We start from the raw sequence: 18,295 nt of genomic DNA, 5'->3' as shown, positions 1-18,295 counted from the left end.
GAAAATCCCCACAGTTTATGAGCAGAGCATCTCTGCTGCACCCCAAATCATTTTTGCTCAGATGTTTGGTCATATTGTCAAAGTCCAAGTCAGGTTATGAGATCCGCAAGTCAGTCTGGATCTCTGTCTTAGTCTGTTCAGTGCGTTTCATGTCACCTGTTATTGTTTGTCATCAGTCAACCTGTTTACCGTCCAGTTTACCTGGGACCAGACCTGTTAACCCATTGCAGGATCCAAACATCTGCAAATATATCCATGTGGAACTCCATGACCTGTGGGGACTAGGAAAAGTGCACTAGAAAAGCAACATACAAATCTGTATGTACACTTCATTACAGTGGTCTGCAGTAGTCACCCACCATAAGTTACAACAGGTCGACTCAACTTTTAAAATCCGAAAACCGATCATCCTAAAAAGTATAACCACCTTCATCGCGAATGTGCCGTGAAATCATCGTAGTTACCCTGGATTTACGGCAAGGGCCTCCTCTTCTTGCATGGTCAGTCCATCATGGAATGTAACTGGGAAAAAGGAGGGATTTTTCACCCACTGATTTGCCAAGGTCCCCTCTCCAAAATAGTCTCCGAACCGCTCACGCAACCCCTGCAAATGGGCAATGACCACCTGTTGTACACAGTCCAGCTGCAGTCCCGTTTCTCCACAACATCATCCAAGGTTGGAAACATTTCCAACAAGCCCCGTTCAACACGAGGGCACCAGAGGTCCAACTTTTTTCTGAATTCAGAGACTTGTCTGTGTGCTAAAAAGACACGGCACTCTTTGTCCTGCAGAGAAGTGTTCAGTGTGTTTATCCGGTCAAAGACATCAGACAGATATGCCAGCATTGCGGCCCACTTTGCATCTCCATATGCTTCACCAGTGACGAGTTGGCTTCAGCAAGGAAGAGGAGGACTTCCTCGCGCAGATCACACAAGCAGGTGAGGACCTTGCCCCGCGACAGCCACCGGACCTTGGAGTGCAGGAGCAGCTGATGGAAGTGATTCCCCATCTCATTGCAGAGAATAGAGAACAGACGAGCATTCATGGTGCGTGATTTAATTAGGTTTACAATTTTCATTGCCTCATCCAGGACCACGCGCAGCTCTTTGGTCATGCTCTTGATAATACAGTGTGGCCAAACAGTGGCGGGCGCAACCGCTTGTACCTGTTTCACTAGACCGCTGTGGCGCCCTGTCAACATTGCCCTTGCACCGTCAGTACATATTCCACAACAGCGGCTCCAGTCAATATGATTTTCCTGAATGAAGTCATTCAAAGCCTTGAAAATGTCTGCTGCTGTAGTGCGTGCCGGCAGAGGATGGCAAAACAGAAACTCCTCATGGACACGGAGCTCTTTATTAAAGCGCGCACACACCATTAGCTGTGCACAGTTGGCCACATCAGTGGACTAAATGGAGAAGAAAGGGCTCTCACAGATAGCATCTAGCACCTGCTCCTTCACATAAGCTGCCATGTTGGAGATGCGGCACTGAATGGTGTTGTCAGAAATCGAGATGGCATCCAGCTTGGTAGCAGCAGCAGCTTCGCCCATCATTACCAAACACATATCTTTGGCAGCAGGTAGGAGCAATGTCTCACCAATGTTCACAATGCGTAACGCTATGCGGTATGATGCCTTGGTATTTACAGTACCAAATGTCTGGATGACATTCTTCTGTTACCGCAATTCATTAAGCTATCAAAAAAGTCCCGCGGCTTGGTTGTTGGTTGTGTTTAGTTTCAATATGGGGTCGGAGTTTACATGGTTGCATGTGGCAGCGGAGCATTGTCAGGACCAATGAATGAAAAACCCAATTTAAAATAATCAGGGTCGTACTTCCTTCATTTTTTGCTCGTGTCTGTGTCCACTCTCACTTTCACATTAGGTACTAAAAATCGATCCATTATGATGTCTTGTTTTCTTTTTTTTTTCTGGTATACTTTTTCGCATACCGTGCCTCCCCTGAAGCCCTCTGGCGCCCCCATGCCTCACACTTTGAAAACCGCTGCTCTAAAGTTTAAAATAAGCTGAAATTATTGAATATTTCCTTGTGTATCTACCAGTAGGTGCTTTTGAGGCATGGAACATGTGATCACCCCCTCAGATTTTTCTCGCTTTCTTTCTCTAGTTTTTATATCTCATATGATAAATGTGTGGTTAAATACTCCAAAGCCAATCAAAAAGTTTAGGATTATAAAGAGAAGCAGAACTTGTTTATTTTATTTTAAGATTCAAAATCGATCGATCAAAGTAACCTCTTTTACTTTTAATCAAGTCAATGTAATTTATGTCAGCTGGGTTCCTTGTTTACCTCGAAATAAGATCATAATCAAAGTCTGTACTTTGGATGAATATAATAATCTCATTCCTCCGTTTTCACCTGGGTTGGTCTGCATTTCAATGTGAACCAAAACTGCATCCTGCCATCATTTATTATATTCTTTCCTATGTTTATATTAGGGAACTCTTTATTTAGTTTGTCCGTTTTAGCTCACTCACCTCAGGGCAATTACGGAGGAGGAGTGAAGGACACCAGGCCCCTCCAGCAACAGTGTACACTTCAAAGAACTCTTGTCACTGAATCCCATTCAGTGACAAGAGAGAGAGAGAAAACGAGAAGACAGAGGAGAACGCACAGACTACCAAGGGAAAGAAACATGTTACAGCTCCAACATTTACAGGTAAACAAATGTGGACTTCAAAACGAATTATTACAGACTACGGCTACAACGAATGACTATATTAATAGTTAAATTAAATGATTAATCGACTAATCTGATGCTCAATGGTACAATTAATTGCTCTTTTTTGCTACAATCTTTTTAAATTTGGCTTGGGGCAGGTAAGCTCTTTTTTTATTATGTCAAGGGTAAAATGCTCCCAGACTAGGGATGGGCAATATTCTGTAGACTGAAAAATGTATCCCGATAATTTAAATTTAATTTAAATAAAACAATTTAAAGTGTAAACAGGTTCCTTACAAACACAAAATAAATTGAATACATCAACACTAGAATCTGCTACATCACTGTCACCGTGTTTGTGGGAACTTTGAGTGGATCTGACGGAGGACCTTTGACTAGTTCACTTTGTCGGGTATGTGTCTGATCTTAACCAAGCATGAGCAGCGCCCGACTGTGTGTGGGAGAAAACCATAGCCTCATGGAGTAAACCCATTAAAACGTATTACCACAGAATCCTCACCCCTTTGCTAATCGCTAATTACTGAGAGAAACTTTTTTGTAATTTGTCTGATGGTTACAAGAATAAGCAGGAGAAAATTGTAGACTCATGGAGTAAACCCATAACAACTTAGAAATTGTCACTTAATGTGTTAATTGCGATTAATTAATTACAGGAAAAAATAACGCGCTCAAAAACATGAAGCCGTTAATCGCTTCTTTTTTTTTTAGCATTCCAACCAGCGCAGACCTTTCTCATTCAAGAGTTCCTGGTTTCTCAGCAATTTTTAGGTGCAATTAAGAAAGAGTTTAATTATACTAATTAATTACAGAGCATGATTATTTAATTGCACATTTTTTTTAAATCTCTTGACAGTACTATTCAAAACATATTACTACAGACCCCTCACCCCTTCCCTACAAACCCCTAACCTCTAATTATTGATATAATCAAAGATTAGTAGTCATTATTTCAGGTTATTTATTCTTACCATGTAGGTGGTTACAAGAACTTAACTTAAACACTTATTAGAATTACATACTTATGAGAATGAGCATAAAAACAGACACTCTCAATTTAAACAATTCACCAACTTTAAAACCTCTCTACGTTCAAATTCAGTCTGTGGATTTAGAGAACCTCTTGTGAACACGGGAAAACTGTGAGATGGATTGGTAACATCAGTGGTCCGCCTTCCGAATTTCTTTTGGACTGAGGCCTCTGCTGTGTTCTAAGAAAAGAAAAACAAATATTGTTTTGGGGCCTGCTTATGCATATTCACGGCCTCTTTAAGCACAGCCTGGTCCAAATTTTCTTGAGTCTGATGAGGGTTTTTGAAAAAGTTCAAGCTCAAAGATAACTGTTTATCCCATTGGGTCATTGTCCAACAGCTGTATCTAGCTGCTTCAGTAACCCGCCTTCCGATCGCTGGTGAACTTAAGTATCGCGACAGACATTGGTCAATCACTTTAAAGATGAAGTTTGTTTTTGTTACCGCTTCCAGGCGTGGCGATCGCAACAAAAATATTAAATCTGTAAAAGAAAGACAGTGTCAGAGGAAGAAACATACGAGCACTCATATCCTTCTCCATGTTGCGTCTCTTATTTCTCTTAGTTTACTCAGCAAAACCAAATTATTAAATAACAAAGCAACATTCTCTCATTATAGCTTTTAACATTATATTCGGTACGTTAAATGAACAAAAAGTGCATATTGGGCTTTCAACTTACTACTATAGTCACATCAGGAAGTTTTAGGAATTAACTGGAGCAATATACATAAGGTACAGCCACTTCATATTGAGATATTCTCTAAAATGAAGATTCAGCGCAAGCTGACAAACCCTCGCTTTTTTTTCTTTTGCGGTTATTAAACCTCTACAAAACGGTCCAACAGCGACACAAATCATCACTTCATTACCTACAGCTTCTTTTATAAGTAACACAAAGCTTAATGCTTTCATTTATGGTGACTTTAACCAAGGACTGATCTATTAAGGCAGAGTCTCAGAGGAAGAAACAGAGCAGGAACCAGGAAGTGCAACTGGGACTAAACAACTACAGTGATAAAGCTTCCACTTACCATTCCACTTCTTCACTCGCCAGATTTTACATATAAATTTGTCTAATAAATCTAGAACAAAGCTCTTAATTCACAGAATATATTTTCACAAAATAGCTCCCCACCTGGTTGTAAGACTTACACAGACCACAAACAAACGACTGGATGGATTTGTTTTATATTTTGTGTGCCGTGTGGACAGTTACCTCATTTATGTTCAAAAAGACTGCAAAGGTGGATTTTTCATAATATGTCCCCTTTAAATGACCATAAAAGGGTGATTTGAGGATAGACAAAATGTAATTAAATTAAGAATTTTTTCTTACCTGCCTGGTGACATACCATCCATATTCCATGTTCGTTGTGATAGGCTCAATGTATTTTTCACGGGGTGTTAGGTGGGCCTTCTCCATCACCTTGTAATAGGTAGCTGGAAAACAGAGACAAAAAGTTAATATTTCTGAAGCACTAAGGTTCTACGTTGAGAGAATTTAATGTGAATATAACTTACTTCCCTGAAGATTGAACTCCTGTTGTTTAATTCCCTGAGGTTTGCACAACTGTTGTTTGGTCCCCTGAGAATTGAACTCCTGTATGGTCTCTTGAGGTTTGCACATGCACAACTGTTGTGTCATTCCCTGAGGTTTGCACAACTGTTGTTTGGTCCTCTGAGGTTGGCAAAACTCTTGTTTGGTCCCCTGAGAATTGAACTCCTGTATGGTCTCTTGAGGTTTGCACATGCACAACTGTTGTGTCATTCCCTGAGGTTTGCACAACTGTTGTTTGGTCCTCTGAGGTTGGCAAAACTCTTGTTTGGTCCCCTGAGAATTGAACTCCTGTATGGTCTCTTGAGGTTTGCACATGCACAACTGTTGTGTCATTCCCTGAGGTTTGCACAACTGTTGTTTGGTCCCCTGAGAATTGAACTGCATGATCCCCTGAGGATTGCACTCCTGAGGTCCAATGGTCAACACAGTTGAGATTCTTAAGTTATTTATCGGTATGGCACGATCCACATGCACGACCATTCTATTGTACATCTTGTTTGTATTTTTCCCAGGCCTGCTTAATAATGAGGGGAAAATGGTTTTTACCTTAATTCTGTACTGAGTCTGAAGGCTTGGTTTATCAGTGGTAGGAGCTGACTGTTAAAACCACCAATCCTCTGTGTGTTCAGACGCCACAATGAGACCAAAGCCAAGCTAGAACTCTTGCACTAGACTCTGACATCACGAGAGGGCATGAAATCACTAGAGGGCACGATGTCACTAGAGGGCACGATGTCACTAGAGGCTACTCAGCATTGGCAGCATTCAATGACGTCAGTAGTAGGCTACGGACATCGTTGAACGCATCCATTGCTGCCTTCAATGACACTCAGAACTTTAATTTCCCCGAGGTGGGCACGTCGGCTGCTGCTTGTTATAATAAAATGCTGACAGACGTTGGACTGATTAAACTATTTTAGCGATGTGTACAACTCAGTGAAGTGCCATCAGGGTAGGCAAGGTAGGCAGTGCCTACCCAAGGGTGAATTGATATTTTGATTATTTTTTTTAATTATAATATAATTATAAATTATTTATTTTTCCAATTCCAATAGCCTACAGTACCTATAAGTTTGAAACTGTCCGCATTTTGTGCGTTTCATAGCCCAAATTACTAAACAGCGCTATTTCCTGGAACAGCTGCACAGTCTCACTCTGCTGTAAGGCAGAGGGAGGCCACGCCCCCTCCCAAAGGCACGTTGCTCTTCTGCCTCCGTTCCCATTGCGTGTTTTTACCTGTTTGCGCATGCGCAGTCAGATCCCCAAGATGACAACCATTTACATCCAAAGGCAGCGTAGAGAGCTGCCTTTGGACGTAACCGCGCTATGCTAAATTCTATACGTAAGTTCACAGTGCATTAGTGAATCGATGCCATGTGACCACTGCTGCTACATTCTCTAGCTAGTGGGCGGGATAACACTACAGGCAGGATGACAGCACCAGAGATGATAAAGAAACTTTTTTTAGGAAAAACAACAGCTTTTAAAAGATAGGAGACCAACACCTTGGTTACCAGACCTTCAGCAAAGGTAAGGTCAGAAAATGTTTCATACTTTCCACAGTGAATGGAACAAAAGGAATGATTAGCTTTGTGCCTCACTGAGGCTGTTCCGAGTTGTTGTTGTTGTTGTCATTTTCTCAGTTTCTGTGTTTCCAACACAAACAACGGATGTGCTGCCGTGTCATGAGATATATCTTGTTGGGAGAGTATATTAAATACTTGTTTATGTTTCTTTAATGGTGTTTTACGATGTTAATTTTGTTAGATGGCTAAATGCTTTTTCATGTGGATCTTGTTTTTTCTTTCTTATTATAAATTTTATATTTTAATAAGCGCATTGAGATGACTTTGTTGGAAATTGCTTTATACAAATAAAATGGATTTGAATGGAATTAACACGTGCCAGCAGAAACAAATGAAATTGTCATTGGTGGTCTCAATTTGCAACGTGCCTACCCAACCCTAGTGGTCACGGCATGTCACTGGTACAACGTAAAGCCACAGTTTGATCCCCTTCAAGAGTAAATAAGTGAAACATTGATGGCAGATGATATTGATGATGACTAATGCACGCTGATCATTTCTGAATGCAGGAATGTAAGAAGTTAATAGAAATCAAGCTTTCCACACAAACAAACATTAATCTGTTGTTAGTATGAGGGGGAAAATACAGATTTTAACTGTGGTTTGGACAGAAGAATGTGTCCAATTTTCACACTGCAGTAATATGCAGAGATGTGGACTCGAGTCACATGACTTGGACTCGAGTCAGCCTCGAGTCATGAATTTGATGACTTTAGACTCGACTTGACAAAATGTAAAGTGACTTGCGACTCGACTTGACTTTAACATCAATGACTTGTGACTTCACTTGGACTTGAGCCTTGTGACTTGGAAAGACTTGCTACTTTCCCCCAAAGTCCAAACGTGTTGCTGTCAACCACTCTAGCCGTGTGTGTGTGTGTGTCTCCACATGAGGAGTGGGTATGTACTGTATGTGCTGGGTGGGAGTGGGGTGATGCTGTCAGCACAATATCAAATCAAATAAGGCGCACATGGTTTTTAAGACAGCATTCAACCAATCATATTGCAGGACAACAGGACGAAGAAGAACCGCCAATCAAAACGTCTGCGGCAAAATGATACCTAAAATAATTTGGTTTGGGTACAAAAATTACGAGTTTATCAATAAAAAAAAGAGTTGTAGTATGCAAAACATGCGCTTCAACAATCACTGACGGAAAAGCAACAACCTTTAACTTTGTTCGTCATTTAAAGCTGCACAAAAAATGGTAAGTTCTGTATGAATGCTAAAGCTCAAAGTCAGTTTTATAGGTAATAAATATTAAGAATGTATATACTGTTTTAGCTGTCAGATGAGTTTTTCTGGCCAGGGAAACATTGTGTTCTCTTCAGCATGCCACATTCCATTTACAAAAACTGCAGTTTTACTTTGCAGCATACAGCAGTTGTTCTGTTTATTTCTGCCTCATTTGGGCTGTTTTTGTAATTTTATTTATTCACAAGTAAGCTGAACAAACAATGAAGACACTAAATAATGAAAAGAAACAATTATTGAAGCAGAAGTTGAGCATTCATTTCTGTGTGGTGTGAGGTAAAATTGCTCTTTTGTCAAGGGACTCTTTTTGAGGCACATCGTACCATTCTATAGCATAGTCAAATAACTATGCTGCCAAAAATTGTTTGGAAAATGCAGCAAATATTAAAAAAAAATGTAAAAGAAATTTCCCACTGTAGCAACACCTTTCATGACGCTTCGATTTCACCTCTGTCTCCTCCTACCCTGTTTGACACACCCATGAACACTCCCCCTTCAGTACATCATCCCAACACGCATGGATGCTGTTTACTTATGTATGTGGCTATTTTCTACATTTTTACATCGCTACAATACATTACGATCATACCTAGAGTCAAGTATCCCATTTTGGCCAGGAAACTCCCATATTTTAGCTCTATTTCCTGCCATCATCCCGTATTAGTATTTTCCCATAAATATCCCATATTTTAATGTAATAATAATCAAAAGATGCCTTACTAAACTGAACGCAGGCACTAGCCTTGCGAGAACTGACACTTGAAATGGCCTGAGTGGACATTTCTCGCGAGATTAGTGCCGACAACAAACCAGGAAACAACTTGGAAGAGAGATGGATGAATGAAGACGTTCCGGCGAATAAAACAAAGAACTCATGTAAATACCTTGGAAAATGAGACAGAGTTTACCTTCTTAAAGAGCAGCAGAATGTGACACAGTTACACGTTCTGTAAGATAAGTAACTGAGATTTTAGCGTCTACCACAGCGGAAGGAACGATGTACTGTAAATCACCATGAAAAATCACAAGCGCTACAAATGCATTCCTTTAAAAAAAAGTGTTAAAGGACGTAAACTTTGCAACAAATGTGTCTAATAAATCATTAGTGAATACCAGAGAACCACGAGTGAGCATGAGAAATTATAAGAAAATATGTAATGAAAATAAAATGTAAATGTCTAGCTTAAAGGTACAATCTGCAACTCTTATAAAAGTGACTTTTTGTCATATTTGCTAAAGCTATCACTATGTAAGGACAGCTTTACATCAAACTTGTAGTTTGTGTGAAAAAAACAGACTCATTGAGCCCCACCCCCTGCTGCTCCTGCAGCCTTTGGCATATTGCCAGAATGCACCGCGACCGAGCAAAAAGAACCAATCAGAGCCAGGATGGTGTTTGATGGACTGTCTGACAGCTGTTGCTCACAGCCCTTTCCTGGGCTGGAGCGCCGTCTTTTTTAGTGTATTGTCTGGAGGAGTAGAAGAGGGAATTGGTGACTTTTCTGCTTGAAAGGTAATTACTGCTGCTTGATTTACATTATGTTTGATTTGTAATTGTTACACTAGAACTCTGTGGTGCATGTGTTGTTTGTATGCACACAGCAGCCTCCGTTTGGGTGCTATAAGTGACACTGTTGTTGCTGCTGCTAGAATCTGGTGTGTGCACATAAAGAGAGTGAAGCACTGCAGTAACATGCTTTTAACAGAGCATGTTATATTACCTTGATGTTGCTGTCGGACTAACGTTAGCATGTTAGCTCCTCTGAGGGAGGGACTTTGGAAAGTTTGGAGGTAGGGCAAGAGAGCAGCGGGAGAGAGGGATCTGAGAGTTGCGGACGGCACCTTTAAAGACAAGCAACGTGAAATTAACAGTAAACATGTAATGTGTTGACTTGTATATAAACTGTAAGTACTGCATGTAGGTTTCACAGAAATGAAGAGCTCAGAAAACAGTGGGAGACAGGTGTCAGACGGGAGGTTTTCTGCCAGTCCATTATCCATACTCTGCAGTGACCACTTCAGACAGGAGGACTTTGACAGGACAGGACACAGTCTGGATCAGATCTGGAGCTGTTCCCTCAGTCTTGAGTTTCCCACCTCATCTCCACAAAGTATGTGTATAGGCTGTAAGGATTACATCATTCAATGGCAGACTTTGCTGAAAATGTATTTTCCCTTTGTGAAAGTAAAAGAGTCACCGATGTATTCTGTTTTACACCATGAGTTTCTGTATTTCATCCTTCACTTTAGGCTGTGGCTACCAGGATGTCTCAGACCTCAAATATATACTGTATATATGTGTGTGTGTGTAGGTTTATACTTATGTGTATATATACAGTAGTACGTGAAAAGTTAGCTAAGCAACTAACAACAATCAGAGTCAATAAGCTAGTTAAATTGGAAAGACTTTTTGGTTGTTTGGAGGCTGGTTTCACTGAGGGAATTCAAGGTATAATGAGCAGGACTACATAAAATGAGCCACAAAGTCAACAAAATCTGCTCGTAAAGTAATTACAGTATATAATGGTCAAATACAAGCAAAAGTATTCTTTCAGTCATACCTGTGAAAGGTAATCCCATGAGAATTAGTTTTGAAGGTAAATTGGCTGGTACTGTGGTGGGTTTCCTTTTTATCTAAATGTTGATGTGATGATGTGAAGAATCCTCCAAGGAAACCTTCTTGATATAAACATAACATTTTACTAATACAAAGTGAAGATGAGCGTCCCAATTAGACCCTCCATGGTAAGGTCTGAGAGCAGCAAAGCGAAACACTACTCTAAGGGAAAACAGGAAAGCAAACACATATATGTTCTGACGAGAAACCTGAAACCAACATGTGGCGTCTAAATAAGGCTTTAGCTTTGGCACAAAGAGAGGAAGCAACAAATGTTTAGTGACCTAAAGATGGTAAAAATCCTATCTGTCACAGAACTGGAGCCAAAATTGGACACTTTCATGACATACAGCTGCGGCTAGTATGGGACCAAGGAACCTCCTTGGTTTCTGGCTCAATATATCACTCTAGCAACTGTGCTGGCTGGGTTTAATTGTGAAAACGTGTTCAAAAGGACAACATTCAAATTTAGGTAAAATGTATGTTGCATTAAATGATAATCATATGAAGCAGTCAATACACCTCAGTACAATTCCACGCAGGACAGGAACTCAGCATCTTCTTTGTTCACTTTTGCCATCTCCGATATGGTGGCAACATTGACATATGATCCAGCACTCAATGAGGAGTTTACCTATACATGTCTATGTTTGTTGGACTCACTTTTAAATGTTTTTTTTGTCAAATGGCTGCTTTTCATTTTTGCAGAACCGTCGATATCACCCTAGCACCCGTCCACTTTGGAGCTGAGCTCTACCTCAGCAGCTAGTTGGGGTTAGCGTATCTCTTGTTTTTAGCTCCGAGAGCTGGAGCTCTGTTGGTAGAAACAGAAAGAATCAGAGCTAAAACACACGCTAGCTCCAAGTCAGCTCCAGCCCGGTGGAAAAGGCCTATGAATGTAGGAGAAAACCTCATGGAGAAAACCCACTAAAACATATTACAACAGACTCCTCACCCCTTTGCTAATCTCTAGGGGGGCACTGATTGCAATTTTCTGGCTGTTCACCGATTTTTTAAAAGCCTGACCTGGCAATATCAATTTTGGCCGATTACAATTTTTTTTTCCTTTTCTAACAGCATACACCTTGAATGTTCCAATCTTATTTTATTGTAAAACATTGAACAATACCTGTGAAACAATACAAATGTGTTGTTTTAACTGCACATTTGATCTCATATATGAGAGCATTAGAACCTTTAGTTTTCCATTTTTCACATTGTCAAGTGTCCAGCAGGTTACACTGCAGACCTATTTTGAGCTCTTTGCACAGCTGTATTTTGGTTTTACAAATCACAGGGTTTGGTAGGTAATATAATAATCTACAGGACAAATCAACAAAACATCTTAAATCACCAACAATGTGTCCAATCCGTGTATCCTTTGTTCTTTGGTTATTCCGTTTTGAAACCAAATCAAAATAACAAATAAACAGTGTGGTTATTTTTGTTTTGCTGACTTTAAACCAAAACAGAAATACAGAAAAACCTAAACTGTTTTAAAATTTAATCTTGTTCTGTTTGTGTGATATTTGGATATTTACGGGAAAGTAAGACGTTTACTCTGCTGCGTTTGATAAAATGATCCTGTAGCATGTTGTTCACCTCATCCCAATGGCACAGGCGTAATTTGTGTGTCGATTACGTTTTGTTAAAGAGTTGATGCTGGAAGTCAGAATCTGTGAATATCTGACAACTTTACCAAACAGTGTTACCATCCAAATAGTATCCAAATAAACTGGGCCGACTTTTGCTCCTAGACATAAAAAGAAGCAACACATAAGTCACATTACTTAGTGAATTGAAACGTTATTAATACATTAATAAATCAAAACCAAAAAATGGATGTTACGTAAAACATGAGCATGATGTGAGATAAAAGAACCATTGGTGGTGTAATGAATCTACAGGTGCTCCTCGTTTCTTGTGATCAACTTCCGTGTGTGTTGACGGCTGCTGTTAGCGGTATTATAATGGCAAAATAAATTAAAAAAAAAAAACCACTGCCCTCAAAAAAGCTGTAATTGTTTTTGTAAAAGTGTCAAATGGGAGAAGTTTTAACATCTATTGTTCATCACACCAGACTCACAGTTGATAGCTATCCATCCATCCATTTTCATACCCACTTATTCCCGTTTAACAGGGTCGCGGGGGTCTGCCGGTGCCAATCTCCGGCTCTCATAGGGCGCTGGGCGGGGGTACACCCTGGACAGGGTGCTAGTCCATCACTGGGCAACACAGACACAGACAACCATTCACTCTCTCATTCACTCCTATGGGCAATTTAAAGACTCCAATCAACCTTACAGTCCTGTTTTTGGATTGTGGGAGGAAGCCGGAGTACCCGGAGGAAACCCACGCAGCACGGGGAGAACATGCAAACTCCACACAGAAAGGACCCAAGTCCACCCCAGGGCTTGAACCCAGGACCTACTTGCTGTGAGGCGGACATGCTAACCACTAAGCCACCGTGCGCCCACCAGTTGATAGCTAGTCACCAGTTTCTTTGGATACTATTTGGACATCCAGAGACTGCATGAAAACATAAGTCCTATTGTGTGAGGAGACCTGGTCCAGAACCTGTGGAGGGAAACGAGGCGCAGCGGACTTCAGTTCTCACTCTAATTTCCCCGTTAATATCCAAATATCACACAAACGGAACAAGTTTTGAAAAAACACAGAAAAACGCTGCTTATCTGGTTTTTCTGTATTTCTGTTTTGGTTTTAAATCAGTAAAACAAAATAACCACCCTTTTTATTTGTTATTTTGATTTGATTTTAACGGAATACCCAAAGAACAAAGGGTATACGGATTGTGTCCTGAGTATTAGGTTTCCTTGTAGAGCAAAAATTCAAAAAAATCAGCTTTGTGGATATTTAAATGTAAAACTATTAATCTAAAAAACACTTACAACAGCTTACAGGATAAAAGCTCCTAAAAGTCAAACATTCGACAGAAATAATAAAGTGCGTCATGTGTAACATTTTCATAAGTCAACAGGAAATGACAGAATGAACATGACACAGGTTAGTTGTTTTCATTCTTTTATAGTCACTTGTTCATTAGTGGCAGATTTTTCTTCATATCCAAAGCCGTGAACTCCATCATTTTCCTCGTAGTAGCTTTGCTCTTTTCACTGATAAGCGTGGTGTTTCCTTAAATGGTGAATGAGGTAGCGTGTTGTTTGCAGTTGCACCAAGACTTATTTCCGCATTACAGGAATTAGAAATTGTGATCCTTTGCTCTTTTTTTGTGTAATACTGGGTGACTGTTGTTGTTATCCTGTGCACAGGCACATGCACACATGACCTGGCGGGCTGGCCTGTCAAATCATCTCATCAGGAGAAAAATGTAGACCATGGCGTAAATCCATTAAAATGTATTACTACAGACCCATCACCCCTTCCTTACCAACCAAGATAAGGAATCATTAATTTAGGCCTGATTTTGCGCTTGGTAACAAAAGTGCCCCGCCTTCCGAATTTATTTTGGGCTGCAGCTGCTGCTGTGTTCTAAGAGAAGAAAAAGAAATATTTAGGGTTAGTGGTTCAGTAAGTTTTCAAATAATTTGCTTGTGACAAAATACATTTAAATCTAGGGATGTAACGATTAATCGTAAGGCAGTTAAAATCGATTCATAGGTATCACGATTGACATCGATACTTCGAAAATTGAAATGCAGTACCTTTTTTAAACTGCAGAGGGCGCTATCTACTCTTAAACATGTTCATAAATGTTTCCTTACCCCTTTAGCACCGAAGAATATCTGTAATATTATGTTAATATCTGTAGAAGTCACGTTTTTCTATTAGCTCTGTCTTCTAGCATAGCAGTAAACAATGCAGTTTTGCATTGTTTACTATAGAACCAGAATTTAAAATAATAGGTTTCTTCCTCATTTGTATTATTCCTTTATTTATTTCATTCAAGATTTATTTTTTAGTTAAATTGCATTGTTTTGAATAGTTTATCAAGGAATTCTTTTGACCATGAAAAATAAAAGGAAAATAATACAGTATTTTCTCGTTTTTTTTTTCAGTCATCATTTGACTACAATCCCATTTTGTAGAATAAATCGTGAGAGAATCGTATCGTGAACCCAGTATCATGAATCGAATCGTATCGGGAGTTGAGTGAATCATTACATTCCTATTTAAATCACAATGAGAGGGTGATTTTAGGGTGGAGAAATGTAATTAAATCATGAATCCATTCTTACCTGCTTGGTGACATACCACCCATATTCCATGTTCGTGGTGATAAGCTCATCGTATTTTTCACGGGGTGTTAAGTCAGTCGCCATCTCCGTGGAGGTAGCTGGAAAACGGAGACAAAAAAAGTTAATATTTCTGAAGCATTGAGGGAATTTAATGTGAATATGACTTACTCCATAATTTGGTCTTCTGAGGTTTGCACAACTGTTGTTTGGCCCCCATAGGGTTGAACTCCTGTTTGATCTCCTGAGGTTTGCACATGCACACCGGTTGTTTCATTCCCTGAGGTTTCCACAACTGTTGTTTGGTCCCCTGAGGATTAAACTCCTGTATGATCTGCGGAGGTTTGCACTCCTGAGGTCCCATGGTCAACATAGTGGAGATTCTTGAGTACTGATCATCCATTGTGATGGCATGATCCACACGCACAGCCATTTCATTGTCCATCATGTTTTAGTTTTTCCCAGGCCTGTTTAACAACCTTAAGCCTGTACTGGTCAGTCTGAGGTTATCAGTGGTAGGAGATGACTACTAAACACCAGTCTCTATGTGTTCAGATGCCACAATGAGACCAAAGCCAAAATAAAACTCTTGCATTAGGCTCTGATGTCACGAGAGGGCATGATGTCACTAGAGGCTACTCATTCCTTGACACTCAGAACTTTGATTTCCCAAGTTAAAAACTGATCTTTGACTTCAAAGCTACCGGTTACCGGATGTTGAAATATCTCAAAAACATGGATGACTTGGAAAGTATCTACTAATATATCTATCTACTAATATAAATATCTCCCGGACATGGTTTGTGTTCGACCTGAAACTTTGTCCACAGCTTCCAAATACTCCAAGTGTGTGCATCTGTTATTTTTGAGTAATTTGGTCATTTCCAAATGTTTTTTTTTTAAATTTATTTTTGGCTGAACTCATGTTCACCCAGAAGTGAAACCTATTCGGCTTTTGACCTCAGTGTGTGAGGGGGAACAAGCGCATCATCTATATCTATTTCACTGCACAGCTCCTCACAGTGGCGAGCTAGAGTCACGTGTGCGGCCAGAGCCAATCGCTGCGCACACAGCCAAGCAGAGACGGACCGCAAACACACGAGTGAGAGAGAGAAAGATAGTCGAGAGGGGCGTCTGAGCAGCCGCGCTCACACTGATATTCTAGCAAAGCTCTTAAGTCTCACTGATTGGGCCTGATGTGAGTCACTGATGTGCGTGCATGTGCGCGGCTAAAGCGCGTGCGTCTGTGTGAGCCACGGAGTAGCGAGTCACACACCCACGCAACAAAAATATTAAAATACTCCAAACTAAATATTCATACAAAAAATACACAAAATGAAAACAGAAATGCACAAAACTACACTAAAAAAGATACAAAAATACACATAATGATTCCAGAATCAGATTAAAATGGAAACAAAAAACAATAATTATACAAAAAATGCACAAAAACACAACAGAGAGATATAAAAAAAAACACAAATTGATTCTAGATTCACACTACAATTGCAACAAAAAATGCACAAAAACACTCATACAAAAATACAGATAGAAATATAGAAAGATACAAAAATCATGTGCATGTCCCATAGAATTAAACCAGGGAAATCGCACACGCTATTTTACTTTGCACCCGCAAATAAACCCTTTTATAACACTACAGAGTACAGAGTATGTACACCTATTTGTACAACCAACCTTCAAACACATACTCAATTGCTTATAATTGACAACTCTACTTAAGCTCCCACTATATGAATACATACTTCTGATGAACACTGTACTAGTTTACTATAAAGGCGATAATGTTTCTTTGAATAATTTAAATGATTATTACAGAAAATAATTTTTTTTTATTGGCCTAACAAAGTATGGCATTATTACACAAAAGGTACAAAATAATTAAGCAATTATTTAAAACGAAGTAAAAAAAAAAAAAGAAACATTTTAAATTCAGTAAAACAGCTCATTTAAATTCATATGTATTACAGTTTTTATTGATTACCATGAAGTGCGGAGGTACGCTTCTGTATGTTTGCTCTCAATAAAGAAATAAATCTGTTGTTTCAAATGCCCTCTAAGCTCAGAAAAAAATGAATTCGAAAAACTAAATAAAAAAAATGACTCTGTCAAACAGAAGAAAAAGAAAGTAGTCCAAAAAACTGAAAAAGTAATCCAATTTTTTTTTTAAATATAATAATAATAATTTCCAAAAAAAAACATATATTTTTTTTAATGCAATACGCCGTCGTAGTAATTAAGAAAGGCTGTATTTAAATTAAACCAAATAAAAATAATATCTGCTCGTGTAACCGGTAGATTTCTGCAATGTGTAAAAAGATGCTGTGACACCGGGAGTCCGCCACAGATCCTCTCCCAAAGGCCATTGCACAAAAGGGCAGTAATTTGACAGAACCAACAAGAAACTTACAATGTCTATACGGAGCAAAGCATACCTGGCAATAGGGAAAGCACAGACAAAACTCCGTTTCAAGATCCTACACATGTTAAATAAAAGCACATTAAGTATGTTAGTTTACTGCCTGTGCACGTAAACTAGCTTAAATTGCTGTGTGCATGGCAAGCTAGCTAGGCTCCTCTTTGATAAAGCTTTTAGTTAGGAACCAGCTCATAGCTCATAATTAAGATGCAATAGGCATAGACTGCCGGGGGGGGGGGGTCTGGCATGCTCGGTTGGAGAGAGGTTGGAGAGGGCGTTAAGAGAGAGGTCATTTAGGTTAGAGAGGGACCGGAGAGGGTCCCATTCCTCTTTCAAACACTCCCTCTATGTCTGCTTACTCCCTTGTGTGTTTGCTCCTGTACTCCTTCTGGCTTTTGTCTTGCAGGTCCGTGGGATCCTCAGTGTGGAGTTACAGAGACTCAGCGGCTCTGTCTCCACCCTTTTCTCTGCACACACCCAACACAGCATAACGTGGATGGCTGTTCATCATAGGAATGGGATCCACACAAGGTTCCTGCTGCTTAACAGAAGGTTTTCCTTGCCGCCATGATGAATTCATGTTGGGTGTGGGATACATATGTATGTGTATATACGTATATATGCATATGTGTGTATCCATAAAATGAAGAGTCCGTCCTTAAGACTGCTCTACTGTAAAGTGCCTTGAGATACCATTGGTTATGATTTGGCGCTATACAAATAAAGATTGATTGATTGATTGATTGATTAGTAAATAAAATAACAATATATTCAGGATATTTCAATTAAGTAAATACACCAACAGCTAACAAAAGACTGCAAAACATTCCGAAGAACATCAATATACACAAAATAACACAATAAATAAAGAATGGAAGGTGATAAAAAA

General features: G+C 39.6%; 1 protein-coding gene across 3 annotated transcripts; it reads right to left on the bottom strand.

The window, feature by feature from the left end:
• Positions 1 to 3,877: 3,877 nt before the first annotated feature.
• LOC114461613 (uncharacterized) lies at positions 3,878 to 5,933 on the bottom strand. 3 transcript variants are annotated; one of them, XM_028443844.1, is made up of 4 exons: positions 5,841 to 5,933; positions 5,258 to 5,699; positions 5,073 to 5,176; positions 3,878 to 4,217 (listed from the first exon to the last, which is right to left on the bottom strand). In XM_028443844.1, exons 2-4 carry the CDS (start codon positions 5,676 to 5,678, stop codon positions 4,212 to 4,214), a joined length of 531 nt encoding a protein of 176 aa, XP_028299645.1. In that variant the 5' UTR covers positions 5,679 to 5,699; positions 5,841 to 5,933; the 3' UTR covers positions 3,878 to 4,211. The 3 variants fall into 3 exon arrangements, with proteins under 3 accessions (XP_028299645.1, XP_028299646.1, XP_028299644.1); XM_028443845.1 differs by having other exon boundaries at positions 5,258 to 5,535; positions 5,659 to 5,915; XM_028443843.1 differs by having other exon boundaries at positions 5,258 to 5,915.
• Between the last annotated feature and the right edge of the window lie 12,362 nt (positions 5,934 to 18,295).

This window comes from Gouania willdenowi, chromosome 4 (genome assembly GCF_900634775.1).
Source record: "Gouania willdenowi chromosome 4, fGouWil2.1, whole genome shotgun sequence".
Lineage (NCBI taxonomy): Eukaryota > Metazoa > Chordata > Actinopteri > Blenniiformes > Gobiesocidae > Gouania > Gouania willdenowi.
The sequence above is the reverse complement of the archived record's forward strand: the minus strand, read 5'-3'. Positions and strand labels throughout refer to the sequence as shown.

Bases quoted from the DNA above. Each gene is read 5' to 3' on its own strand.
- LOC114461613 (XM_028443843.1), bottom strand. From the start codon at position 5,786: ATGTACAATAGAATGGTCGTGCATGTGGATCGTGCCATACCGATAAAT. The intron at 5,177-5,257 runs GTAAGTTATATT...TCTGTTTTCCAG, and splicing joins GGAGTTCAATCTTCAGGGAA to CTACCTATTACAAGGTGATG.